The following is a 27,979-nucleotide window of genomic DNA, read 5'->3' as shown; positions in this document are numbered from 1 at the left end:
ATTTAAAAACCCATCTCCCCAAGAGACATGCATTTTATTGCATTTCACCCGATAATATGCATTTTTGCAAACATTGACCCTAAATAAAAGAATAACTACTTTATGTCATCAAAATAAATAAATAAATAAATAAATAAATAAATAAATAAATAAATAAATAAATAAAATTGCTGTTTTTAAATGCTGTAAGCAGCCTTGAATATAAATAAATTAAATCAAACATTTCTTCTCCTTGCCTCCCACCCAGATGCTTCAGAAAAGATCAAGGGTCATGTTGGAGGAGAAGTTCCATTGCAAAAGCAAAACTCCTTGTACAAATGAGTCTCTATTATGTGAACCCCACTAAAAGATGAAGAAAAATGTGATTTCCGACTAGAAATATCACTGCCTAATTCTTTTATAATCTGATTTTGTTTACTCGTCTGGAGTAGGAAGGAGTGAAAAGTTTACAAATGACTGACACGGCAAAGATTAATGCTTGTGACAATCATTTATTTCAGTAGCATAATCAAGGATGAATTTGTTTCACACTTATTTTCGTCTCGCAAACATTTGAAATTATCTCTACTAAGTGAAGAAGATAAATATATTTAACAACAGAACTTTTAGATTGGGTTTTCAAAACTGGAATAGCAAATACAGAGCACAACTATGGTGGTAGTTTGGAATTAGGTAGTTTGGAATATTGCATATTTTGTGTAAAACAATATTGCTTGAAGAACAAGTTTTACCTCCGGTATTAAAAATGCCATTTTCCCATGTTCATTGACTAATGAATATCCATAGTAATCTATGTTAAGAAAATGCTACTTTATAGAGCACAGTAATCTATCGGCTAAGCTCTCACAAAGAGCAAAACAAACTAAACATTATACAAACATAATGTGGGTATATATCTACTTCACACAATTATCTGTAGCATATTTTAGTGAAAAACACCAAGACTGTTTTCTGTCTCATCTTCACTTTCTAAGCCTCTGTTTTCCCTAGGAGAAGTACATTCACCATCCTTTTCAGTTCCTTTAGACTTTATTTTTCTTCTGTAGGAGTCCATGGTATTGTTCTCTTCTTTGTTCTCTTCTTTCTCCTCGAGAGGTGAGCTAATGGAATGGTCTCTGCTTTCCAAAGCAAGCTGGAGAGAGCTGTAAAACCTTTAAAAAATAAAATAAAATAAAGGCATATGGACTTGGGTTTCTTCAAGGTCTGCTAGACATTTATGTATTTAACTTGCTGAGTCCAAATAAGTTAATTTTAGCTTTCTATCTGCTAGCTTACAACTTGCATCTTATCTACATCTTCTTCCTTTTCCTGCTACCAATATTTTAACTGCTAGGATTGGTATAAACTAGAGACTTATTGTTAACAAACCTGTCAATTCTCTTCCAATTCTCTTCCATCTTCTGATTAGCAACTTGAACCACAAAGTCAACGTATTCTTCACTGACCATCAGTTTTCCTTTCCTGCTTAGGGGAACTTCTAAGCAGTGAGTGCTTCGGACAGCCTGCAAGTGAGACGAAAACAGAAAACCTAGATTTCACCATCATTTACTGAACTGAAGGCAGCAGCTACCCCCACCAGGGAGGCAAATTCATTAAAGAAAAGTAATAATTTTATCATTGCATTTTGGGAACGAGATGGCAAAAGGGAGGCACTGCATATTTCCACCACAAAGTACATTCACATAGCTTGATGAAAAGTAGCATGTGGTCATATATGTGGCAACCACGATGTAATGACTTTTAGGGCTGTGACTGCTCTCAAGGTCTGCCGAAGAGCATTTGGGGGCACCTCGAGATGGGTTGAAGCTGATTCCAAGTATTTTAATATATATATATATATATATCTGAAACCAACCCTACCACTCTGGATCTGCTTTATTCTCTTCAGCATTATTGTTAGAACCACAGCATTCTACTGGGTACTGGACTCAAAGCTGTATTCATGCCTGTCATATCAGTGCCTCAGAAATACATCCCTGCCATCGCAGAACCTGAAAAGGCCACACACTGTATTTTTCGCTCTATAAGACACACTTTCCCCCTCCTGAAAAGTAAGGGGAAATGTGTGTGCGTCTTATGGAGCGAATGCAGCCTGCGCAGCTATTGCTGAAGCTAAAACAGCAAGAGGGATTGCTGCGCTGGCTTCTGGGATAGCCACGCGAAGCCTCTTCAGGGCAGCGGGAGCGTTCCTCCTGCTGACCTGGCTTCTGGGATTCAGAATTTTTTTTTTCTTGTTTTCCTCCTCCAAAAACTAGGTGCGTCTTATAGTCTGGTGCGTCTTATAGAGAGAAAAATGCGGTGAATAGTACCCATATGGAAGCAGTACTCCGGCTGTGCCTGCCACCCCCCCCCCCCCGCAATGTAGGAACACATAACATACCATCATAATTTTTCCTTTTCGGCCAACAGTTATGCCAGAGTTCCGGAACCCGGCTTCTATAGCCACTTTGTGCTGTAAAAGGCAAGAGGGAAACAGCCATCATCAACCACACCCTTCAACTATGGCCTCGGAGAGATGGACAACAATGAAACAAAGTGCACTGTCAAGGATTTGTTTCCAGTCTAAATGTTTTCAGAAAGAGGGATGGTTATTTCATAAAACCTGAATTATAAACGGTTGTTTCTGCTTTGAAATACCCCTGAGCTTTAGATAAAACACCATGCTGTAAATTGTATTGCAACTCTAAAATGTTCATGATTTGAATTCAATAGGGGCGTGCTTGATGTCAGTGAAGAAATGTGTTGTGAATCGGAAAGCTTAAAAGCCGTATGTTACAGGCAATTCGGGGGTGAGGAAGCTCAGACTCAGAAGCCAAATCCAGCCCCCTGGAGCCATCTGAGGCTACACCTCATTCACATTTGTTGCTCCACCCACTTTTCTTTCTGGCCCACCCTCCACTTTCCTACAGCCCCCAGAAGGTTGCTCACAAAGGAATATGGCCCCGCTTCTGCCATATCTCGAGCAGCAGAGCTGCCAAACAATTTCCAAAGGCTAATTTTGGGAAAAAACATCCAGCTTTAAATACAGCTTGTAATATGGCACAGACCAATGTTTCTCAAACGTGGGTCTCCAGCTGTTGTTGGACTACAGCTCCCACCATCCTTAGCTTAGAGGATTAGTGGTCAGGGATGATGGGAGTTATAGTCCAACAACAGCTGGGGACCCAAGTTTGAGAAACGCTGGACGGACGAAGAGTTGCCATTTAGGAAAAAAACAGCAACACCAAGTCTTCTCTAGTAGGCACTTCTCCAAATTGTGGCCATATTACATAATACTCAACATGACCAAAAAGTTAGGAAAAGCCAAAGATAGCATTCTTTTTTTATTATTATTTTTTTGCTGATGTGAACCAAAGAAGTAGAAAGACGCTTCCAATAGCTCCTGGAAGATGCATGGTCACAGTCTTAATTATCACAAGTTTAGCCCCCAAAGGGTGCTGGCTACCACACGAAACCATGTCTACAATGAAAGCTGCCAGCCAAACAGGACAGGCAATGTTTCTGAAATTCTCATTCCAACATCAGTGGGATCTTTGCCGTTGATTTTAACCAAACCATAATTTCACTTGTGAGCATCACATCTGCAGAAATAATAAAAATCCCATTTCGCTCCCATCATCGTATTTCCATAGTCCTAGTTATTAAACGCAGAATGCTTTGGGGAATGCTTGTAGGTGTGAGAACTTAGTTAAGAGCCAACTGTTTCTTATGTAGCAAGTATGGAATTTAAGTACAACAGCAATACTTCACTTTACCAGAAGTTGTGCATCTTGAAGGTCTTGACACTGCACATGAAGCACAAATGGTTCAAATTTGAATATGGCATCATCTGTCGCTTTCTGTAAGGCTGTAAGCTGGAAGATCCACAGTACAGTATGTTACTATCAGTGCTGCATCTGTGAGCCATAAAAAAATAGCTAGCCTATTTAGCATCTCAAAAACACTGCACAGCAGAAGCTGATTCAGCCTGCTAATTAAAAATAAATTTCTACAACTCGTACTACTTTACATACTCTGCTTGGTTTATTCCCTTCAGCATGATGGATTCAGCTACACATTGTACTGGGATTTGACTTCCCAAAGATACAGGTGATATCATTTTAGAGCTCTGGAGGCAGCGTTGTGTAGCTGTGACTGTCCACAATGTACACACTCATTCGTAAAGTCTCACCAGAAGCCTCCAAACAATATGGTTTTTTTAAATACTCAATCTAGCAGCAAGGTTAAAGCACTGCTTCGAGAGATGTGTAAATTTTGGGAGGGGGCACATACTCGATAATCAAATTGTGAAACTTTTTTTTTTTAAAAGGAAGACTTTTTTTCTGCATATGTAACCTTTTAAATAGGGAGGGAGGAGAGACCATTATACAACTACTTTTTCCTCTCAGCAGTGCCTTCATTCAGGAATATTATCTCTCCACTTTGGAAAGAGATTGACCAGCACAGAAGCAGACTGAAATCTAGTCTAGTAAATGTCACTATTCTATGCTAGATAAAAGCAGCAGCTCCAGCTAGAGTATAATTTCCCTTCAGTGAGGAATTTTTACCATAGCAGAATTTGTACAGTTGCTAAATTACCATTGTCGGATCATGGCTGGTGCCAAGCATGTGAAAGTTTGTACTCTACAGAAGTTCTTGCCAGCACAGATCAAAGTTTCTCTATTTTTCTGCCCATCCAAAATAAATAATCTGGCCTGAATTTAAGTAATGCTTTTAGCTATAGTTATGAGCCAAGAGTAGTGATTAATCTGTAGTAGGGCACACTAATTCAAACGCTATTGCAAAGTGAAAGGAAAGAATGCATCAATTAAAATAACTACAAATCAAAACAAATCCAACTATTGTTGGTAGGATGTATGTACAGTGGTACCTCAGGTTACATACACTTCAGGTTACATACACTTCAGGTTACAGACTCTGCTAACCCAGAAATAGTGCTTCAGGTTAAGAACTTTGCTTCAGGATGAGAACAGAAATCGTGCTCCGGCGGCGCAGTGGCAGCAGCAGGAGGCCCCATTAGCTAAAGTGGTGCTTCAGGTTAAGAAGTACGGACCTCCGGAACGAATTAAGTACTTAACCCGAGGTACCACTGTATTAGTTTTTTCTTTAAAATATCATTAGAAATCTTCATATAACATCTGATTTTCTCCCAACCTTTCTACAGGTTTGCAGGTCTCTAATGAAGTTATAGATTCAAGTTAGGCACATCAAATTTCTCTACATAGAAAGGTTACACCTCCAATACCAATTGGTCATATTCAATAATTAATTAAAACTGCTTTTGCCCACTCATTAGCTGAAAAGGTTCCCTGTGCGGCTTGCTAAGGCAGTCCTTAGTGTGGGGTGGGGAAGAAACCAGTTCATACAACAATCAGCTGGGATAGAATGGCTGTCACTAAGTGACAGCTCTGAGGAAGAGCCAAAGGCAGCTTGTCTCTCAGCAGTGATGATTGATGACAACCCTTCTTCTTTTCTCCCCCTCCCTTCTGCTACCTGATGGAATGTCTGCTGCTAGGAGACCACATGGTTGCTAGGACACACAACTTCATTTTCTTTAACACCTTAAGCTCTCCTGGGCTCTTTGACCATATTGCATGGCATATAGATTCAGCACTTCTTCTTCATGCTCTTTCGACTATGGGCTAGAGATCTAAAAATAAGAGCCGGGTTCTTTAACTACCAGCCCCTGAAATTCTATACTAACCTCTTGAGGTAAAAACAAGGGGTTGTATACTATGGTTGTACAAGTGGAAGGCAAAGCATGCAACTCTATCAGAAGAGAAAGGTTGCTGGGAAATCCTCGCCAGAGGGTTGGGGGAGACTCCTGGATCAAGATTCTTTCACCCTCCTCACACTGCAGTTGTATGTGATACAGCCCCTAGTGTTCAGGAGATGCTCCCGAACTCTAGCAAGAGTTTCCAGGGAGCCACAGGGGATAGAATAAAGATCGGTTGTATGAACTTCCTCCACTCAGCCAATCACTGGAAATGATAAGCTTAAGCAAGGTCAGCTGGCCTATGCTCTTAAATACGTACTCCATTCAAAATACCCTAATGATGAAGGTGCTACTGTATTTGAAAATTTACTTTAATTACAGACTCTCAAACATATTTTTCTATATTCCCTCTCCTCCCACCCCCCCACCCCAGTTTTCACAGGTAAGTCTAACAGAGCAGTTACAGTTAAAATGATTTATCCTCTATCCCAGGAAATGGAAGCACATAAAATACAATTTAATCATCATCCTAAGTCATAAATCCAAAAAAGGATATAGGCAGGTATGGAAAGAGGAAACCCTAGGTGTACCTTGAGATAAAAGAAAAAGGAATTTGCCATAGTAGTAGCATCACTAGATAAAAAAACCAGCTTCAATGGACAAATACATTTTAAAACACAGCTTTTGGGTATCAGAGCTGCTATGGTACATACTTCAAAGAAAGCACTGGCTGTTTTTCCTCTACACATGCTTACAGTTTCTTTGGCTAAATCTATGGAGACTTACAAATCACGTTTCTTCAAAATATGGTTCTGAAATATGCATTGTGATTGAAGGATATTGTTACCGTATAGCTTCTAGATCACTAATTTCCTGCAAAAGGCTCAACTTTAATATTAAAATACTGAAAGTAATTTCCTATGTACACTCCCGCCTTTCTTCCACAAAAGCCAACTGCCAAATTCCCAGTGGGTGTAGGATCAGGCTCTCAATCAATAAATATGAAAGCATAACTTCTGGAACTGTAATTATATACTGCTGAGGTAGAAACAAGTCCTCTTTCAGATCTCAGAAATACCCATTTTTCATTAAACTATAATAATAATAGAGAGTTTTGGCATGTGGTGTTTTGAGAAAGGGGCGTCAGGGAAATATTTTCACGTATTTAGTTACTGGAACTACAGTCTTCCCTCCACAGATTCAATCAGATCTACAAGTGTGGAATGCTGTATCTTCTAATGTAGAAGAACTAGGCTCCTGGAAATCCTGCATCAGACAGGTAGCAATTATAATATTTGTGTGATAGCATTAAGGCTATCACACAAAGATTATAACTGTTACAAGCAGAAATACAGCAGCAATGGAATCAAATGTCTTGCCTTCTTTAAAAACTTGGTAGTCCACTTTTTTAAACAAGTGAAATACAGCCTATATTACATGCAACTAATATTCATAGATGTTAAAGATCTCTCATACTTTCACTGTAACAGTTCTATTAGCCAAATATGAGAAATCTAACATATCATTCTACAACAACGGCATTTTATTTCTGTGCTAACATCTTGCATCAGCTACCCTAAGTCTGCCCTCACCTGGTAGATATTGGAAACTGCTACAATTTCCAGATCTCAAATCTCAAAATTATTGACTGTATGCAAATAGCACAAACAAGGATTTTCTAAGCATGCATAAAGAATTCACCCTGGAACAGTTCTCTTACCACGTTTTCGATTGTACATATTTGATGGGTCACCATGAGCCAGGTGCAATTCTGCTTCTGTATCTCAAAGCCGGTGGTAGCCTAGCGGGAAGGCGAAATCGTTTCACAAATCTCTGGATATATAGAAACCAACACAGAACACTTCCCACAACAAATTTCACACCGCAGGTGAGTGGGAGAAAAAAAGGCCAGACAGAAAAGCACAGCGTGGTGGAACAAATGTGTCAAAGTGAGAGTATGAGATGTTTCAGCGGAAGGAGAGGGAAGGAGACAAGAGAAATAACCAAGAAACAATCTTTTTTGGAACCTGCCACATTGGGCTTAGGTAAAAGAAACCTTATGAACAGAAGATGACTGCTGCTGGATCAGGCCAAAGGCCTGATAAAATATCCTGGTCTCACAATGCCCAATCAAATGCCCATAGGAAGCTGCACCTGAGTTCAAAAGCACTCTTTCTCCCACCTGTGATTTCCAGCTACTGGTACAGTGGTACCTTGGACATGCTTTGGGTTACAGATGCTTCAGGTTACAGGCTCCGCTAACCCAGAAATAGTACCTCGGGTTAAGAACTTTGCTTCAGGAGGAGAACAGAAATCATGTGGTGGCGGCGCAGCAGCAACGGGAGGCCCCATTAGCTAAAGTGGTACCTCAGGTTAAGAATAGTTTCAGATTAAGAATGGACCTCCATCGATAACCTTGTCCAGTATTTTGGGTTTCAGTGTCACCAGTATGCAGATGATATCCAACTCTCTCTCTCCATCTTAAATCTGAGGAAGGTGTTTCAGTGCTAAACCATTGTCTGGTGTCAGTAATGGACCAAATAGGGGTGAACAAAAAAAAACCACACAAGGCACCTGGTCAGTAAAAAGGCAGATCAGGAAATAGGGATTCTACTGGGGCTGGGTAGGGTTACACTTGTGCACCAACTGTGCCAGCTCCAGGAGACGCCTGATCTGGCCATGGTGGTACATGTCTTAATTATACCCCATTTGGATTATTGCAACATGTTCTATGTGGGGATGCCTGCGGAAAGTGTCTTAAGATGCTGCAGCCAGCTTGCTAACTGGAGCCAGTTACAGGGAGTATAACTGGTTACCCTTGTTTCCAGAAACACCTCAAAGCACTAGTTATGACCTATGGCTTGTGTCTAGGATAACTAAAGGATCAGATCTCTCTATATGAGCCTGCCTGGGCTTTGAGATCTTCTAGGGAAACTTCTGTTTTGGTCCCACCACCCTGACAGGCACATTGGGCAGGTCACAAGAAAGAGCCTTTCTAGTGGCTCCTCCCAGATTGTGGAACACCCTTCCAAGGGAGGCTAGCCTGGCAGCCTCTCTCCTTTCCTTTCCTTTCCGCATCAGGCAAAGCCTTTGGCCACTAAGGGGCTGTTGTGGAAAAGACTTCTGAGGGTGGGTTTGCACACATTTATTTCCATCCCCTGCTTTTTTCTTTTAAATGGTTTTCAGCGCTGTTTCAACAAAATTACTCCCCCCCCAATCCCCATTTATGCTGACTGTGGGTTGTTAAACTGTTTTCCTTTTAATTCTGTGAATCACCTTGGGTCTTGACTAAGGCACGAGGTGTGTGTGTGTTCAATCCCCATTTAAACTTCTGTGAGCTGAACTGAAAATGCACAATAAGTTTGGAATAGGGAGATAATGCAATTTGAGGAGATGCTGAATCCCAACGTCTAGCGGCTGTGAGTGGGGCGGGGATCGGTAGAAATGGCTGCACCCCTGGATTCCTTTTGCTGAAGGCTACCCAGTAGCAAGTCGCACTAAGCAAGGATTTCCAGAAGAGCAGCCACCTCCGTCTCTGACAACAAAAGCATCCCAGAATTTTGCGGCGCCTTAAGAGGACTAATGTCTTATTACGTTTTCGAGAACCTGCAGTCTGAGGAAGTCGATTTAACGGCACAATGGTTTTAATTTGTTTTACTATTTTAACCTCTCGTATGTTTTAGTGTGTCAAATTCCACCCCACCCTCGCCACGATTTTACGGTTTTATCTTTTCATACACCGCTTTGAGTGTAGTGGTGGTGTTTTCTTTCTAAATAAAGCGGTGTACAAATTTTATGAAATGCATTAGGCTTTAAGAAGCCTGACAGGCTCTGCGCGTTATTTTAAATCCTAAAAATTAAGATTCGCACAGGAGCGTACGGAACTAAGGTTTTACTTATGAATAAAACCCGGGGGGGGGGTGTTCCGAAACCTGCACAAAACTCCAGAGGACGCAGGAGACACCCTGAGCCATTTGGGCCGGAGAAAAAAGCTGTTGGGTTTCCGGGTCCCCCGCGTTGGTGGCGGTGGCAGTATCGCCCTAGCCCAGCGCCTTTCTCCAAGGGATCCTTAGCCGCGCTCACCTCGGCGCGGGGAGGAAGGGGCGGCTGCTCCAGCACAACCACGCGCCCCGAGCACGAGCTGGTGGTGCAGAAGCTGTCGCGCCCATTGAGAAGCAGCACGATCCCCGCAATGGGCTCGTCCACGCTGCCCTTCCGGCTCCCGTCCGCGCGCGACAGCCGCTGCTCCTTCCAGCGCTTGAAATCAGCCATCTCCTCCATCCACGCCCGCCCACTTTACCGCTCTATGGGCGCCGCCATCTTAGTCCGACGGCGGCCCGCTTGGGACAAACTTGCGGCCCGTGCGCATGTTCCCGGCGCGGCCAGAGCGAGTCTGCAACTTGAGTTCAACCGGGTTAATTTGAGACTGCAGTCCAAGCGCACGCATTGGGCTTGTTGCTGTGAGAAAGAACGGTTAGGATGCCGCTCCAAGTCTACATAGGATTGCAGCCGCGCGCTTTTATCCTGCGCGTTTTCCTCGGCAGGCTCGCCTGCGTTTCAGCCGGCTTTATTGCGCCCCTGGAAGGGTGCAGGACTCGAGACTGCAGCGGTGCAACCCCGATCCACCCCACGGAGTTCCAACAGTACTGGCTCCCAAGCGTCTGCGAAGGGTTGCTGCACTATTGCATTATTAGCCTCTCGGATTAGCAGAGTTGTTAGAAGGCTGTGGATCGAGAGTAAGGAGGAGGAGATGTAGTCTATGTACGTGTTTGTGCCTTAGCTGCCTAGAGGCATCTAGTCTGCTGCTGTTGGGAGACAGAATAAACCTTTCATTGGATCTAATAAGGGCGCCAGTGTTTATGTGCGGAGCCGGAGGAGTTTTGTCCCCCTCCCCCTTGCTGGGCGACATTCCGGGAAATAGGCAGGTGCCAGGGGATCCAGAACCCGAAGGAAAGAAGCAAGACAGTGCAAGCACATGCATATGTACTGTACTCGCAAGCAAGTCCCCAGTTGGGCTCACTCACAGGCCAGAAGTCTTAACGAGGATTTAAAATCTCCATTGGTCGTAGTGGCGCCTACCTCTGAGTAAACAGCACAGGACCAGGGCTGCAAAACGCTATGCATACTTACTTAGGGTCCTTATTATTGTTACTGCGTATTTCTTCATACCGCGCCTTTTTTCCTGCTGGAATTCAAGACGGCTCACAGATAAAAATAAGAACTGCTGAAAACACGGGGGTGGGGAAACAACTGAGCATAGTTTTAATATATAGTTTTAATTGTACCAATTACGGCTTTTTAAATGATTTTTATATTGTTATATTATTAAAACCGCACCTATAAGTTTTAATTCTCTCTATTAAGAGAGTTGCTAAGCGAGCAGGCGACGCTGAGGATAGACACATCTTCCACTGCGCGCACCGCCCTGGCAGAACCTTCGCCGGAGCAAAGGTTGCGAAGGTTCCGCCACGGCGGCGCTTGCGCACTAGAACTTACGGGACTCCGAAAAGATGGCTTCTCTTGCGAGAACCCGGAAGGAGGTCATTGCGCAGGCGTGTCGAAGATAAGTAGGCGAACCGAGGCTGTGATTTAAGCTAGGCTCGTTTAGCTAGGCGCACAATCACGTCGTTCTACAGCAAGAGGGTGAGTGACGTAAAATTGGGTTCCCCTGGGTCCCCCCCCCCCCCCAGAGTTGGCAAGGAGGGTTTTAGGGCGTAGCGGGATGCGTTGCGGAGATAGGATCTAGGTCTGTCTTCCCTGCTGGGCTTTCTGCTTGCAATGGTTTCCAGGCTGGGTGACTCTTGATAGTCCCTTGCAGCACCTTAAAGTTTAACTAGCACACATTGCATTGCATTTCATTGCATATGTGTGTGTGTAGTTGAAAGATTGATTTTGTCAGGGGACTGATTTGTAAATCCGGGGACTGTCCCCGGGAAACAGGGACATCTCGTAACCTAGAACAGGATTGGAGGTTGCATTGCATATACTAAACGCTCCTCTCTGCAAACAATGTGTCTTAACTAGCTGACCAATGCTAGGATGTCAGTGTGATCATCGCAACTGTGTTTTTTTTTTTGGGGGGGGTGTCTAAAGCCACCCTTAATAATGTAAAAGCAAAGGAAATGCACAAAAGTACAGATTAGTGTGTTATTTAGGGCGGCTGCTCACAAAAAAGCAAGCTGTTTTGATAGCACAGACCTTGTGGCATTAGTTAGCCACATGTGTTTGCAGGGGAGTGCATGCTTAGTGTATACACTTTCTACCAGACACAGATCCTAGCTGGCAGCCAGTCCCGCTAATTTGGGCTCTTTATTAACTCATTATCTCTTACTTTTTTAAAAAAAACAAAAATAAATGTAGAGCAACCTTGAAAGAAAAGTTACAAGTTATTTTTATTCTGAAGCATGTGACCAGTTGTGTTTTCTAAAATAAGAATCTGGCAAAGTTACCCATTCACACAGGTTCAGGAGAAACCTGAATCTGCTCATTTTCCTGATAATTGAGAGTTACAATGTTTCTAACTTGGCTACAACTTGTTGAAGCTATTGAATTTATTTTAGAAAAGACACATATTTAGTATTGTTTGGCATTTACAAACAGCTTCAGAATAGTTGCTTGAAAGTGCCAATTTGATGACAAGTCCAGAAAGTGATGTTTAAAAGAAGAGGTCTTAAAGACTGCTCTCATGTATGGGGAAGAGAGAAAACTGGTGACTTCTGTACATCTGAAGTAGTGTACCATAGTTGCTGAGTAGAAATGTGAGACATTTTTGGTATGTGGTAAGGGCAGTTGGGAATATATTTCTTTTCTCATTGCCATCATTTCAAGCTGATTTGTTTCTCTCCCTTTTTGGCTTGTTTTTCCCCACCACTACGATGACCTTTGTTATGTCTACAGCAGTCAAAGTTAAACATTATCCTCATCTAAATTCTACTGGTTTAGAAGGATACAAAGGTTAATGCTGGTTGCAGTTGAAATGCAGATATTAACATGGATAGATGCACCTATGGTAGCAAATGGTACCTTAACATCTTACAAGTGAAAACTGTGTGTGTGTGTGTGTGTGTGTGTGTGTGTGTGTGTGTAAGGAAGTAAAACATCTATTTTTATATGAAGGCCCACCGTCTGGAGTGTTTGGACGACCATTACAGTATTGCATTTCATTGTAGCCATTTAAAAGTCAAATATTGACACTGAATTTTAAGCAGATACCTGCATCTTTAGATACTTCTCTACAGTTTTGGATTCCTTAAGTACAGTACCTGGTTGTTACTATCAGTGGCAGTGAAATTACATTTCATGGGTTGCTGGCTCGCAATGTTGACAGGGCACAGTTAACCTTATAAAAATAATTTGATCCTCACCCAAGCCCCTTTTACTGGCATTTCAGTTCATATGTAGTTGGGCTGTCTACTTGACAGGGTGCTCAGGTGTCCTTGAGACCTCTTGCAGCAGGTTCTAAAACAGGGATACTAGCAAGGATGGCAATAGAAGGCAGCTTATTAGCTTTCATAAGGCATTTTCTGTGCCCAGAGATTTTTGATCAAGTTTCTAGAACCTTCTGTCTTTCCCCACTCTTTTTCCCCATGGGTGACTTTACAATTTACAGCCTAAACAAGATATTGTTGATTTAGGCCAGAGTGCAGAGTTTGAATTAATGTCGGTAGTTACTCAATCTTGGAATGCCATGGATAACTTTAAATAGTTTGGGAGCCCTTCATTTCCCCCCCCCCCAAGAGATGGTTCCAAGGGCCAGAATTTAAGATCTGTATGGCTGCTTCCTAAATGCAAGTGAACTTGCTCTCAGGGTTCTGATTTCATGCTTATCGATCAGTTGTTTGAGGTTGACGCCAAGCGTTTTCAAAGCAGAAGCAGGCTAGGCAGAAGAAAGCAGCCAGCGCAGGTATTAAAATCAGTGCTCAAAATTCCCCAGGAGCCAGGTATGTTTTACAACTGGTGCAGGTCCAGTTGTGGCCATTTGGAAATCTTTGAGTGCCACATTGGCAACTAACATCTAGCTGGCTGGCCCCTCCAGCTTTCTTAAGCAGGTAAGCAGAAGGGCATTTACATCCCACTTTTTTCTCCAAGGAGTACATGGTTCAACCCTACTTCAGTTAATCCCTACAATGACCCTTTGAGGTAGGTTAGAGGCTGTAATTGGCCCAATGTCACCCAGTGAGTTTCATGACTTGAGTTGGGATTTGAACCCTGATCTCCGAGGCCCTAGTTTGACACTCTAACCGCTATACCACACTGGCTTCCTAGAGTACTTCTATTGGGCAGCTATATAAATCAAGTAGGTAAATAAATATAGGGATAGCAAAATGTCACTTGAAATATTTTCATGGAAACTTGAATTTTGTTTTAGTTCTGATTGGTTTTTTTGATGTTTTAATGTGTTGTAAACAGTTTTGAGATTTTTCCTTTAAACTATAAAGCGGTATAGAAATGAAATGATGGTGATGATGATAATGATAATAATTAATAAACCCCGTTGCAAAAAAAAAAAAAGTGTTTAGACATTCCGCTGTGGCGACTTTAACCTAGGTTTAATGTACCATTTGGCAATTAGCTTCTATATCTGAGTTTCTAATACTGGTTAAAATGGCTGTGAGAGAGAATGATCCACTTCTATAGAATCCTAAAAGTTGGAAGGAATCTCAAAGGTCATCCAGCTTAACCCCTTGCCAGTGCAGGAGCTCCCTGCCAAAACATCCCATGTGTAAAAACCTAATGGAAGGAGATGCTCTGTTCTCATAAGATGTCCATGTGAAGCCTGCAAGCAGGACCCAAATGATACAGTGGTACCTCTGGATGCGAACGGGATCCATTCCGGACCCCCGTTCGCATCTTGAGTAGAACGTAACATGTGACTGCGCGGGTCTCGTTTCACCTCTTCCACGCATGCACATGATGTCATTTTGAGCGTCTGCGCATGCACCAGTAGTGAAACCCGGAAGTAATGCGCCCGAAAATACTTAACCTGAAGCTACTTCAACCTGATGTATGACTGTATAGGATTTTCCCCACCTATGATTCCCATGATTTCCATTATTTGGATTTCAGACTCTTCTCCAGGCATAAAGTCTTTATAAAAATGCGGATTAGGTTAAAAATTTTTTTGAAGCTAGTGTAACTCCAGTTGTAAGGTCTTCTGAAGATGTGTCAAAAGATATCCTTTCCAAGCTGGTTTGTGTGTGTATGTGCAAACTTCTGCATATTTGACAGTGCAGTCCTGTATTTGTCCACTAAGATGTAAATAAATGGGGCTTACTCCCAGGTAAGAGGATACAGGATTGCGATCGGATTCATTTGTTACCCAAAGTGAAACTATTAGTTCTCCTTTGCAGGCAAATTTTATAAGTCAAAAAGCCTCAAATTGGCAGCACATTGTTAGAACAGAGTGAAATGCATGGTGAACCTTCCAATTTAAATTTCACCTGAAGAGCAAGTAATTTGATCCTTTCTCTTTGAAGTGGAAAAGAAGGTGGAGGTTAAGATAGTACAGTCTTTTATCTCTGTGATTTTTCAGGTTGCCATGGCAGCCGGGAGAAATGTGATGAGAGCTGTCAAAGTGTTTGAATTTGGTGGACCTGAAGTGCTTAAGCTGCAAGCAGATATTCCCTTGCCAGTTCCAGGAGAGAACCAGGTAAAAACAAAGACCTTGAACTGGATATATAAATACTGTACACCCTGAAATTAGCATTATTGTTATTTAACAGTTATTGGAAACTTTTCTGCTTCAGTCAGCATGCAGAATGAATTTGCAAACAGAGTAAAAATCCCATAGAACACAGCCCTGGAGGGCAATCCTGACATCTGTACATGCTATTGCTTGCCAGACCAACTGCATAAGTACTACTATAACTTTTGTGCTTACCTTTGACTCTGTTTTATAAAAGATTCTGCAAAAGTTCTATAGGGAATGAACATTGGTTTGCCTGTTACCGGGGAAAAACGGGGGGGGGGGGTTGTGTTCTTAATGCTTAATAAGTCTCTCAGCCCCACTCACCTCACAGAGTGTTTGTTGTGGGGGAGGAATGGAAAGGAGAATGTTAGCCGCTTTGAGACTCCTTCGGGTAGTGATAAAGCGGGATATCAAATCCAAACTCTTCTTAATAAGTATTTATGCTGCTTGTATTTTGAACATATTTGACATTCAACAACAAACAACTTGGCATGAAAATGAAGGTACCAGATTTCTTTCAGTTGTTCAACAAATATCCCTTTCTTCTGCAGGTTCTAATTAAAGTCCATGCATGTGGCATTAATCCAGTGGAGACTTATATTCGTTCTGGGACTTATGCTAGAAAACCAGCTTTACCTTTCACACCTGGTTCAGATGTGGCTGGGGTAGTACAAGGTGTTGGGGAACATGTAACTACTTTCAAGGTATCCCATTTTTAAATATGTTGCTCATTTGCTATCTTTTATACAATATCATTCCGGTCTTGGTTACTAAACTGGGTCTCTTCATAGTTCCTGTGTCTTGGATATGATTCATGTCATCCCTATACATCTGAATTTCTGCCTTCCTTTCTACAGATTTAAATGCAAACCTTTGTTTGTTAACACACTTTGGCCTACATTCTTTGCCAGATAGTCTTTGGTACTTCACTTACTCCAGACTCAAGTACACCCTGATTTCAAAGTGTTGGATTTTAAGCTAGTTGTTAATTCTGCTTCCTCTAATGCAGAGTTTCCCAAACTTGGGTCTCCATCTGCTTTTGGACTACAACTCCCATTATCCCTAGCTAGCAGGACCAGTGGTGAGGGATGATGGGAATTGTAGTCCAAAAACAGTTGGAAACAATTAGTACAGATTAGATCTGTTGTCTTCTTGTCATGGGTATTTCACCTATATAATTGGGTTTTATTTAACTCTTCTGGAAATGCCTTCATTTTTACACAGGATACACTTTGCCACAACGCTTCACCTTGTGCATTTGTTTTGTCCTACCAGAAAGGAGACAGGGTTTTTACCCTTGGTACCATTTCTGGCGGTTATGCCGAATATACCATTTCATCAGTTGACACAGTCTTTTCCTTGTCTGATAAACTGGACTTCAAGCAAGGTGCTGCAATTGGAATTCCATATTTTACAGCTTACCATGCTCTCTTTCAAAAGTAAGGCAATGACATCCTAAAATTGCTTTTGAGCAATAAAAATGCAGTAACTTTGGGCCTTTCTGCCTTTTCCTTGAGGCTTTTCTGTGTCACATGTTCAGTCAGACTAATTTTTCATGTTCTTTAATGCAGCAAATTTGTTGGCACTTCCATACACACACACACACACACACACACACACACACACACACACACTTTTGTTTTGAGCCTGAGAAAAAGCGAGTACTTGTGCAACAGAGTGACAGTATTTAAAATCCAGTGTGGTGTAGTGGTTAGAGCAGGTTCCCACAAACTTGGCCCACCAGATGTTGGGACTGCAACTACCATCATCCCTAGCTAACAGGACCAGTGGTCAGGGATGATGGGAATTGTAGTCCCAAAACATCTGGAGGGCTGAGTTTGGGGATGCCTGGGTTAGAGTGTTGATCTAGGACAGGCATAGGCAAACTCCGGCCCTCCAGATGTTTGGGACTACAGTTCCCATCATCCCTGACCACTGGTCCTGTTAACTAGGGATTAGGGGAATTGTATTCCCAAACAACTGGAGGATCGGAGTTTGCCTATGCCTGATCTGGGAGATCAGGGGTCAAACCCCTATGCTGCCATGAGCTTACTGGATAACCTTGGGCCACTCATTGCCTCTCAGACTAGCCTACCTCATAGGTTTGTTGTGGGGAATTACATGAGGAGGGGGAGATCCATTTAAACCACCTTGTGCTCCATGGAGAAAAAGGTGGGATACAAATGCGTTGATTGATTGATCAATGCCTAGGCAAAGTCTGCTTGTGGCTTCAGCGCAAGCTTGTTCTGATGGCAGTGTTTTTAACAGGGAGTTATGAAGTTAGTTGGCTGTTTTGCAGCAATACAGTGGTACTCCAGAGCCTATGTTGGGTTGTGTTTTTTAAATGTGCCACTGTATTTTCTGCTCATCACTGACAGGATTATTTTGTGGTTACAGCTGCACTGTAACTATTTAATATAAAGGTACATTGACAGTCAACATAAACACTGTTGTTTCCTAACACAGATTCAGAAGAAGTGCATTCTGGGGCTCTTCCCAATTTGAAATTCATTGAATATTGGCTAATTTAGTTTTTTAACTCCTCACCACAGCTACACTGTTGGTTGCACAGCAAGGTACACCCTTGTTTTTCATCCTTCGTTAGCCACTTCGAGCAACTCCTTGTTGGATATAATTTATTGTATAAATACAATCCAGACAGTTGTATTGAAAATGTTTTGTGTGTTTCCCTCCCACCCCCCACCAGAGGATCTGCTAAAGCAGCAGAAACCGTGCTAGTCCATGGAGCAAGTGGAGGGGTAAGTATCTTGAAAAGTCACCTTATGCTTAAAAGGGGCTTTAGCATGGTAAAGTACAGTGGCATGTCACCCCAGTGGGTTGGATCTTTCATCCATATGCATTTCTGAACTTCCACCTCCTCTGCAGCCCACTCGCACTTCCCCAGGTTCCATAGGCGCCGACTCCATGGGGCTTGAGGGGGCTCGAGCCCCCTCAAAAAAATTTTTTGGGGGGGCTCAGCCCCCCCAATAATCTCGGGCGGGCGCCCTTCCAGCAGAGCGCCGCCGCCGTCCCCCGTCTCCTCCCAGCCTGCTCCTTCGCCAGCCAGCCAGCCGCGCGCCCTAATCGGAGAGCCCCGGCCAAGGCACTGCCGGAAATCCCGCGAGAACAGGGGAATCCCGACTGGCCACACCTCCCAGCCAGCCAATCGGCTGGCTGGGGGGCGTGGCTTGCCCTATTTAGGGCCGGAGCCACTTTATTTGCATATTCATGAGCTTATTTATTATTCATGAGCTTTCCCGGGCCCCCCCAATATTTTTTCTAAGTCCACGTCCCTGCCAGGTTCTGCCCCAGAGGGTTGGAGTCACTTTGGGAGAGGAGAGAAAGGGAGGTCCCGTTGCGTGAGCAGAACTCCACTTGCCCCCCAACACATGGGGTGAGGTGGGGCTGATGCAGGGCACAGTTTGGGGGCAGGGCTTGCATCTACAACCCAGCTGCGTTTCTTCACACCACTTCAATTGCATGGAGGAAAATGCTGGAATAAGGGTTTGTGTGGAATTCAAATCTGGCCCTGTTTAGGCTTTTAATTCTGAAGTCCTGGAAGTATTTTTTTTTTAAGTGTCAAACCTCTGTACATTGCCTCTTTTGGTCATGAGAGACATGGCAGAATCCAGTACAGTTGTACCTTGGAAGTTGAACGGTATCCATTCCAGAAGTCCGTTTGACTTCCAAAACGTTTGAAAACCAAAGCGCGGCTTCTGGTTGGCTGCAGGTACGACCGTACTGGCCAAGATTGCTGTTCTTTCTGTTTTATGAAGTGCCTTTTATTGTTTTCTTTTTAAAGCAATAACCCTTAGAAAAGTACTTCCTGTTCAAAGTTTGACACTTGCTTCCAAAGTATGGCTTGAAATGATGTTAGTGAGAAGTCCCTTGCAGTTGCTGCCTTTGAAATGTGAAGACTGGGTGGTTGTGTTATAGTGGTAATTGAGCTGATATATTTTACTGTCTCTATAAAAGAGAAACAGAAGTGTGTACTGCTGGTTGGCTTAATTATTAATTTCCCTGATTTTATTTCAGGGAAGTCGTGCTAAGAGAAGCCATATACTGTTTTTGTGTAGGAGATCAAGTCATGCTATAGCAGACTGTTACTACAAGTTATTAAGGGTCACCTGTAGCTCTGTTGCAATTGAAATTTCCTCCTTTGAAACGATTGTTGTCAATAATTGTATAAAGAAAGTACTATGTTAAACTTACAACACTCTCCCCCCTCCCCCACTCTTTTAAAAACCTAGGTTGGAATAGCAGCATGTCAGATTGCAAGAGCTTATGGCCTGAAGGTCTTTGGCACAGCTGGAACTGAGGAAGGGATAAAACTAGTTTTGCAAAACGGAGCCCATGAGGCATTTAATCACAGGAAGAAGGATTATCTCACTCAGATTAAGGTAATTTAGAACACAGACTGCAAAGTGGTAATTGGAATACTAGTTAAGATAGAGGGCAGTATTCTGCTAATGAGTCCTGTTAGTGCAAGGATTTCTGCTTGCATAATCTGCTTTCCCCCAACCACATCTTCTCCCCAGATCTGCTCCAGAAGATTGGGGGAATGGCTAGATTTAGGGGTGTGAGAGGAAGAGAAGAACATTCTGTTGGAATGTTCGCCTCAGTAACACGTTGAGTTCCGCTTAGAGCTCCATAGGTTCCAACCCATTATGTTCCTAATTGAGCATTTTAACACCACATGCACCCTTTACTGGGTATACAAATGGGTATCCATACACCTGGCTTCCTGCAATTTCTCAACCTTGTTTATTAGAGAAATTGTGAGGGTTTTTTATAGTCAGGTGTGGCTGCAACTGAATCAGCAGCCTTTGTTAGTCTGACCAACGGCAGGAGTCCAGAGTGTTTTTCTCTTTGCTTGTGTGGTTCCAGGGCATTGTTCCTGGTATGGAGGAGGGAAACAAGCTTCTTGCAGCTGCTCCTTCTCTAGCTGATAGATGTAGCCAGGTTGTTCTGCTCTGGACTCTTGCTTTTTAGAATGGTGGTATTCTATCAGTATTGCCGCATTACCTGCCATATTACCTGCCTGCCAGTTAAAAATCATAATTTCTGCTCTCAGTTGTGCCATCATGTGAAATGGCAGCAGAGGAGACAGTGCCTTTTCAGTGGTGGCCCACTCTTTTTAAAGTCTCCCAACAGTTCCCGAAAACCTTTGTTTATTTCAGTCTGCTTTTAATATTTGACTGTAGTCCTTCATTTGCTGTTCTCTGCTCTTAGTTTGGTTCGCCGTTTATGGCCCATAATGTGTGTCTTTGTCTTGTTGTATAGTGCCTGTGAGCTGCTTTGTGTGCATCATTATTTATTTATTTATTTTACAAAAAAGCAGGATATGAATAATAACTTGAGAACCACAAAAGCAGCTTCCATGTATCTTTGATACTGAACAGGTGATTTCTTATGCAGGAAGCTGCTGGTGTGCACGGCATAGATGTGGTAATAGAGATGTTGGCAAATGTCAACCTTGCCCATGACTTGCAACTGCTGTCAAGTGGAGGCCGAGTGATGGTAAGTTTGCACCTCCATGAATGAGAATCTTAATGCTTAGAATTAAGCTGTCAGCATCTCATTCTCTCCACCACTTTGTGTGACAGATTGTGGGCAGCCGTGGTCCCATTGAGATAAACCCCAGAGACACTATGTGGAAAGAATCAAGCATCAGAGGAATTTCTTTATTCTCTGCATCTAAGGTAAAAAAAAATCATCATCATGCAGTATATGTACATAATTCACTTGGAGGAGTCAGCGTGCCTTTTCTGTAACACAGCCTGGATCAGATGCTTGGCTTCAAAACATGGGAAGTTCTGGAAAGCTCCTTTAACCTCTTCCTATACTTTTCTTTTTTTTTTTAATAAAATTTTTATTGGTTTTACAGAATTTTTTAAAGACAAACAAACACCTAAAAAAACATACAAACACGTATAATTTCAAACATTTTTTCATAAACCTCTTTTCCGGGACTCCCCCATACCCCCCCCCCTTTCTGCATCCCAATGTCCATAATTTTTTAGCAACTTCTAAGTATTCCTTTCCAACCTCTGTCGTCTTAATCTTTTCTATAATCTGATCTCATATCACTGTATCCCTTTTTTTCTGAAAACCTCCACATTCTAGCATTCATCAAGTTTATAATAGTCCTTAAGATAGCTTTTAAATTTTCTCCATTCTTCTTCCGCCGTCTCTTTTCCCTGATCACGGATTCTGCCTGTCATCTCAGCCAGTGTCATATAGTCCATCACCTTCATCTGCCATTCTTCCAGAGTGGGTAGATCTTGTGTCTTCCAATACTTTGCGATGAGTATTCTTGCTGCTGTTGTAGCATACATAAAGAAAGTTCTATCCCTCTTTGACACCAATTGGCCGACAATGCCCAAGAGAAAGGCCTCTGGTTTTTTAAGAAAAGTACATTTAAGTACCTTTTTCATTTCATTATAAATCATTTCCCAGAAGGCCTTAATCTTCGGGCATGTCCACCAAAGGTGATAGAAGGTACCTTCAGTCTCTTTACATTTCCAACACTTATTATCAGGCAAATGATAAATTTTTGCCAGCTTGACTGGGGTCATGTACCACCTGTAAACCATTTTCATAATGTTTTCCTTTAAGGCATTACATGCCGTGAATTTGATACCGGTGTTCCACAACCATTCCCAGTCAGCAAACATAATGTTGTGACCAATGTCCTGTGCCCACTTGATCATAGCCGATTTAACTGTTTCGTCCTGTGTATTCCATTTCAGCAGCAAGTTATACATTCTTGATAAATTCTTAGTATTGGGCTCTAACAGTTCAGTCTCTAATTTTGATTTTTCCACCTGGAAGCCAATTTTCCTATCCTGTTTGAAAAACTCCATTATTTGATGATATTGAAACCAATTTTGTACTTTATGTTTCATTTTCTCATAACTTTGTAATTTCAATTTATCTCCCTCCTGTTCCAAAATTTCCCAATACTTCGGCCATCCGACCTCCATATTGAGTTTCTTCACTGCCTTAGCCTCCACTGGAGACACCCATCTGGGGGTTTTGTTTTCCAACAGATCTTTATATCTTATCCAAACATTAAACAATGCTTTTCTAACAATATGATTTTTAAAGGCCCTATGCAGCTTAATTTTGTCATACCATAGATATGCGTGCCAACCAAATGCGTTATTAAAACCTTCCAAATCCAAAATGTCTGTGTTCTCGAGGAGCATCCACTCTTTCAGCCAGCAGAACGCTGCTGCTTCATAGTACAATTTTAAGTCCGGCAGGGCAAAACCCCCTCTTTCTTTAGCATCTGTCAATATTTTAAATTTGATTCTGGGCTTTTTGCCCTGCCAGACAAATTTCGAGATATCTTTCTGCCACCTCTTAAAACATTCCATCTTGTCAAGAATCTGCAAGGTTTGAAACAAAAATAACATTCTAGGCAATACATTCATCTTAATCACTGCAATTCGGCCTAACATTGACAATTTCAAATTTGACCATATTTCTAGATCTTTTTTAATTTCTGACCAGCATTTTTCATAGTTGTCCTTATACAGATTCAAATTTCTATACTTCCTATACTTTTCTTCGTCCCTGCAGGCACACACACTCCTTTAATCATTTCACAGTCTGGGGAACTTTACATAAGCTCTCGGGAGTCAGGTGCTATCTGTTGAGAAGCTTTGGACTGGCCAGTGAAACTATATTCTGCAATAGCATTAATCTTTCAGGAGCTGGTCTTGCCTCTTCGGGCTTCATATGTCCTGCAGCTTTTTTCCTCCATGCATTTAGAGAGAAACAATTATCTTAAAAACCTCTGTTGCTTGGGTTGAGAGTAGTACAGTTGTACCTTGGATCTCAAACGCCTTGTTACTCGGATGTTTTGGTTCCTGAATGCTGCAAATCCGGAAGTGAGTGTTCTGGTTTGCGAACGTTCTTTGGAACCCAAATGTCCAATGGGGCTTCTGGGGCTTCCAATTGGCTGTAGGAGCTTCCTGCAGCCAATCAGAAGCCGTGCTTTAGTTTCCGAAGTGTTTGGAAGTCGAACGGACTTCTGGAACGGATTCCGTTCGACTTCCAAGGTACAAGCAAAAATATTCTTGCACAGTGGATAATTCCTGCCTCCTCCTTCTCCACTGTAGCCTGCTGTGTCCCATGGAAAGTCACTGTTGGCAGCGTGGTATTGGGGGAGGGGTGGGGGGTGATTGACTACAGGCATCCATTGATTTCCCAGCTCTCGCTACACATGTGTCATAACCGCCACCGCCACATCCAAGCCTTTCCCCAGCCCTTAGGGATAACTTTCCACGGGGCTTACAGGTAGGGGTTGGGAAATCTCTGCTGCGAAAACTAATTTGTGGAGCCAAGCCTACATTCTTTCTCCACACCCCCCACCCACCCACCCACCCACCCCCACACACACCCAGTACAATGTAGAATAATGAATTTGACTGCTGGAGGGCATAGAAGTATTGTCCTTTCGTGCTCAATTTTAAAAATGTTTTCTTCTCCATTTAGGATGAGCTGCGTGAATGTGCAGCATCAGTTCTGGCTGGTGTAGAAGCTGGCTGGCTGAAACCAGCAGTAGGCCCTGAATATGCATTGGAGAAGGTGGCAGAGGCTCATAAAGACATAATACACAGCCCAGGTGCCTTGGGGAAGATGGTGCTTCTCATGTGTTAAATTGTGCCTCCACACCAATCGTATAATCGCTGCTCACAATTGTTAACGTAGCACGTTCTGAATTCTCCTCAAAATGTGGTTCAGGTATAAGATGCAATAAGCACTAATATTTGAATATCAGGTTTAAAAAAGATGACATGCTTTGTATTTCTGACTTAGACACTCTGCTGTTTGGGGGTGGGGTTTTTTCTTGCAGGTCTTTGTAAAAGATGTTTGTTTTGCACCCAAATGGTATTGCTATATTGCGGACTACCATTTCCACACGTGAACGTGCTAAACGTGCTTTCGGGCCTACATAAGGGAGTATTAGAAACCCACTGTTTTGGTTATAATTTGCTAACTACAGAATTACGTTTCAGAATCCCTCTTTTTTCAGAATAAAGAATACAAGGAAGACAGACCCAACGGTTCCTTTGCTTTTCGTCTTTGGGTAACAATGCCCATACTTAAGCTATGTTACCATTTAGTAAGCCACCTTTCCAGAAGGAGTGCCATTCTTTGGACAAAGTGCCCAGTTCATTTCAACTGCTGATATTGGGGGAAAGGTGTGATTTGATCAGTACCTGTGTACATCTGTATGCAGTCATACCCAGCCTGTGTTGTCTTTGCTCCTTGGAAAAGAGGGAAGGACTGTGCAAATAGGGTTTCCACACGTATGAGAGTATGCACAAACCAGCCACTGTTGTTCGCCGTGCAACAGAAGTAATGGTATTGTATAGATTTAGTGGCTTCATTCTGATGTAAGGCTAAGCCATGCCTTAGTGAATGAATAAATGAATGCCTTAGTGAATGAAGCATAGTGAGCCTCAGGCTTGAATAGTTCACCTCTTCAGTGCAGGTGTGTGTAGGAGAGACCCAAGCCTTTCAGTTTCATTTTAGATGAACCACATATATATTGCCATGTCATACAAACCTGGGCAAACTGTTGTGAATGTCAACCATGGTTTGTTGAAACAGACAAAACTTCAAACCATAGTTTATGAAACTGGCTTGTTTTCAACTAAAGTTAGTTAAGGTTAACCACAGTTCCCTGCCCCCTATGTTCTTTTCCCTCGCAGTTTTTCAAAAGAACTGACAATGTTGGCATACATTTACAATAACTAAGTGAAACAAATATTGGGATACGTTCCTCATGGCTCTTCTGGATTGTTGTTGTTGTAATGTGCTCATTTTCATGCATTTGATAGGATACGGGTATATTTTGTTTTCAGGTATGTGAAGTTGGGCCACTAAAGCTGGTTCCAAAGTAAGGTTAATAAGCTTACCATAATCCATCATGAATTTCATTTGCACTTATGCAAGCATGCCAAATGTTACTAAGGGAGCAGGAAGAGAAAGAGGAATGCAATAGAATCTTGCCACTCAGACTAGCCATCTCGTATTACTATGCAAATGGCCTCCAGCAGTGAGTGTAAACATTTCAGCACTCTTGTAGGATGTTGGTGTTGAGATGCAAGACACATCCAGGCTTGAATTGTCAGATCTTTGCTGTGAGAGCTAATACTGAAGGAACTACACTTTACAAACCTTAATTTAAAATGGGTTTCTTCAAAGAATAGCCCCACAATGCGGTGTTACAGCTACCAAAAAGCAACAACACAAAACCCCTATTGATTTTTTCATTATCATCCCTGTTTATCCAAGAACTGCATTTTGGCTTACTGCTTGCCGCACGTAGCCAAGATACTTGGACAGAAGTAGCTAATTTGGGCGTTAGAACCGAAGTTAAAGAGTATGGTTGTCCTTCTGAACCACTACATGTGTAATTTGTACTGGGGCTGTTTGTGACAGATGGAGCATCCTTTTTGAAGTGTTGTTCTGTGACAGAGAGCAGAAACAGTTGCCGTGGAGTTATTACAAAACATATAGGTCGCTTTATTACATTTACGGCTCAAAAGGAGCGTTTGAAAATGGCTTTGGTACCACTCTGATTCAAGCTGTTCCATGGCTAATTAGCAAAGGTTTCCAATCCGGATAAATGTCTGCTGCATCTGCAGACCACCTTTCCCCAAAATTAGCTCTAGAAATATATTAAAGGTGCTCGTTCATTGATCTGAGCCTTCTGCTAAATGTGACCTAATGCTGCTGGATTATTTGGTTCATCTGAGCACATGAAATACTTGAAATATAGCACTGCTGCTTTTCTTGAAAGATGGAAGTATAGAGATTATGGCTGTCAGAACAAAGCGCCAGGGAGTATGAAATATTACTTATGAAGGCCTGGTAGCAGCTGTTTGGGCTTGTGATGGCAGTAAGTAATAGTGGAAATGTAAGGTCAGATGCATAGAAAGGAGAAGCTTAATGCTACGCTCTTTGCAACAGTGCTCCCTGTGCCCGCCTACATCTGTCTATCCCAGTTCTTTATATCCTGCCTTTCAGGATACAGATCCTCCCAAGGCAGTGTGCAAGAAACAGTGCAGTATTACTGAAAGAGCTAACAAGGCGTCCACTAGTTGTTATGGACTAGAGCTCCCCTCACACCCAGCCATCCCAGCAAATAGTTAAGGATGATGGGAACTGTTGTCATCAGTATGTGGAGGATACCAAGCTGGCTGTTGCTAATCTACCTCAAATGAGGTGAAGCGCTCAAGGATAACTAATTCATTGCCAGCAATCCTGCACCCATTTACCTGAGTTTAAGCCCCACTGAACTCAGTAGGACTTGCTTCTGAATAGAGACATGTGTAAGGTAGTTTAGTGCAGTGTTTCCCAACCTTTTTTGGGCAAAGGCACACTTGTTTGATGAAAAAAATCTCGCGGCACACCACCATTACAGCCCCGTGACGTCAGCGCGCAGCGTCACGCCGGGAGGGACGCACGAAAGTGAAAGTTTTCAATTTTTTCCCCTCCCCCTTGCCGGGGAACCTCCAAGCTTTGGGGGTGGGGGGGGGAGGAGGCAGCAAAGCGAGGGACTGAGGGACGGCGGCAGCTGAGGCGGCGGCGGCTGTTGTGGTGGTGGTGGCGATAGCGGGCGGAGGAGGGGGCGGCGGCGGGGCCGAGGTGGCCGGCGGCGGCGGGGGAGGCGGCGGCGGGTGGAGCAGGAGGGCGGCCGAGGCCGGTGAGGGAGTAGGGTTGCCCGGGGCTTGAGGAGCCGTCGCCGGGAGTTGCTGCTGCTGTTGTTGCTGCTGCTGCCTGGACATGCCGGCCTCCTCCTCGTCCGCTGTCTCGCGCTCCTCCCTTTTGCACGCGCTGCCCCGTCGCCGCCCCATTGGCTGGGTCCTGTCAGCTGATCCTGTGTGTGTGTGAGGGGAGAATGGAGAGAGAAACCTCGGCACCACCACCGCGGAGCCGCCCCCAGCTCGACGCGGATCCTCGCCGCCGCCGCCTCTCACCGCCCGACTCGCCCGCCTCCCTCCCACGGCACACCAGCCAACGTCTCACGGCACACTTGTGTGCCGCGGAACACCGGTTGGGAAACACTGGTTTAGTGAATGCAAACAGGACTGTGTCATGTAGCCTTTTCACAGAACCTCAGTGCCATTCAGAATGCAATAGGTGTGGTTAGACTATTAAGAAATAAAAGTTGCCAAGAAATTTTGGGCAGGATTCACTTAATTAAGTTAATTAAGCCTTTGGCTTGGAGCCAATTTGATTCCCTTCCTCTCTTTCTTTTTTCTTTTCCTTCTCCTCCTGCGATGAGGCGACATTTTAATATTTTAATGTTTCATTATTTTAATGTTGTATTTTAATTTTGTTTTTAAGTTGTAATCATTCAACTTGTTTTTATTATTGCTTGTAAGCCGCCCTGAGCCCGGCCTTGGCTGGGGAGGGCGGGGTATAAATAAAAATTATGATTATAATTATTATCATTATGATTATTATTATTAGTAGTAACTGGCAGAAACCCTTCACGAGGATTTCTACTTGCCCGATGGGATTACCCCTCCTTCTGCCCGCATGCTCCA

At 43.0% G+C, this 27,979-nt stretch overlaps 2 protein-coding genes across 2 annotated transcripts; one reads left to right on the top strand and one right to left on the bottom strand.

Annotated features, from left to right (window-relative positions):
* Positions 1 to 772: 772 nt before the first annotated feature.
* Positions 773 to 10,058, bottom strand: TYW3 (tRNA-yW synthesizing protein 3 homolog). The gene is made up of 6 exons (XM_081193892.1): positions 9,800 to 10,058; positions 7,437 to 7,517; positions 3,756 to 3,854; positions 2,381 to 2,452; positions 1,369 to 1,502; positions 773 to 1,151 (listed from the first exon to the last, which is right to left on the bottom strand). The coding sequence occupies exons 1-6, from the start codon at positions 9,995 to 9,997 to the stop codon at positions 926 to 928; spliced, it is 810 nt and encodes a 269-aa protein (XP_081050018.1). The 5' UTR covers positions 9,998 to 10,058; the 3' UTR covers positions 773 to 925.
* Positions 10,059 to 11,189: 1,131 nt separating this feature from the next.
* CRYZ (crystallin zeta) lies at positions 11,190 to 24,474 on the top strand. The gene is made up of 9 exons (XM_081193868.1): positions 11,190 to 11,359; positions 15,249 to 15,365; positions 15,956 to 16,108; positions 16,680 to 16,843; positions 18,112 to 18,163; positions 19,655 to 19,804; positions 20,823 to 20,924; positions 21,011 to 21,106; positions 23,910 to 24,474. The coding sequence occupies exons 2-9, from the start codon at positions 15,255 to 15,257 to the stop codon at positions 24,072 to 24,074; spliced, it is 993 nt and encodes a 330-aa protein (XP_081049994.1). The 5' UTR covers positions 11,190 to 11,359; positions 15,249 to 15,254; the 3' UTR covers positions 24,075 to 24,474.
* The last annotated feature ends 3,505 nt before the right edge of the window (positions 24,475 to 27,979 follow it).

The sequence above is a fragment of the Podarcis bocagei genome (assembly GCF_964188305.1).
Source record: "Podarcis bocagei genome assembly, chromosome: 5".
NCBI classification, from domain to species: domain Eukaryota; kingdom Metazoa; phylum Chordata; class Lepidosauria; order Squamata; family Lacertidae; genus Podarcis; species Podarcis bocagei.
The sequence above is the reverse complement of the archived record's forward strand: the minus strand, read 5'-3'. Positions and strand labels throughout refer to the sequence as shown.

Coding starts and splice junctions, on each gene's coding strand:
- TYW3 (XM_081193892.1), bottom strand. CDS start 9,997: ATGGAGGAGATGGCTGATTTCAAGCGCTGGAAGGAGCAGCGGCTGTCG. Junction 7,518..9,799: donor CCCTTCCTCCCCGCGCCGAG/GTGAGCGCGGCT, acceptor CCTTCCCGCTAG/GCTACCACCGGCTTTGAGAT. Junction 1,503..2,380: donor GAAAAGGAAAAATTATGATG/GTATGTTATGTG, acceptor TCTCACTTGCAG/GCTGTCCGAAGCACTCACTG.
- CRYZ (XM_081193868.1), top strand. CDS start 15,255: ATGGCAGCCGGGAGAAATGTGATGAGAGCTGTCAAAGTGTTTGAATTT. Junction 15,366..15,955: donor CAGTTCCAGGAGAGAACCAG/GTAAAAACAAAG, acceptor TTTCTTCTGCAG/GTTCTAATTAAAGTCCATGC. Junction 16,109..16,679: donor AACATGTAACTACTTTCAAG/GTATCCCATTTT, acceptor TTGTCCTACCAG/AAAGGAGACAGGGTTTTTAC.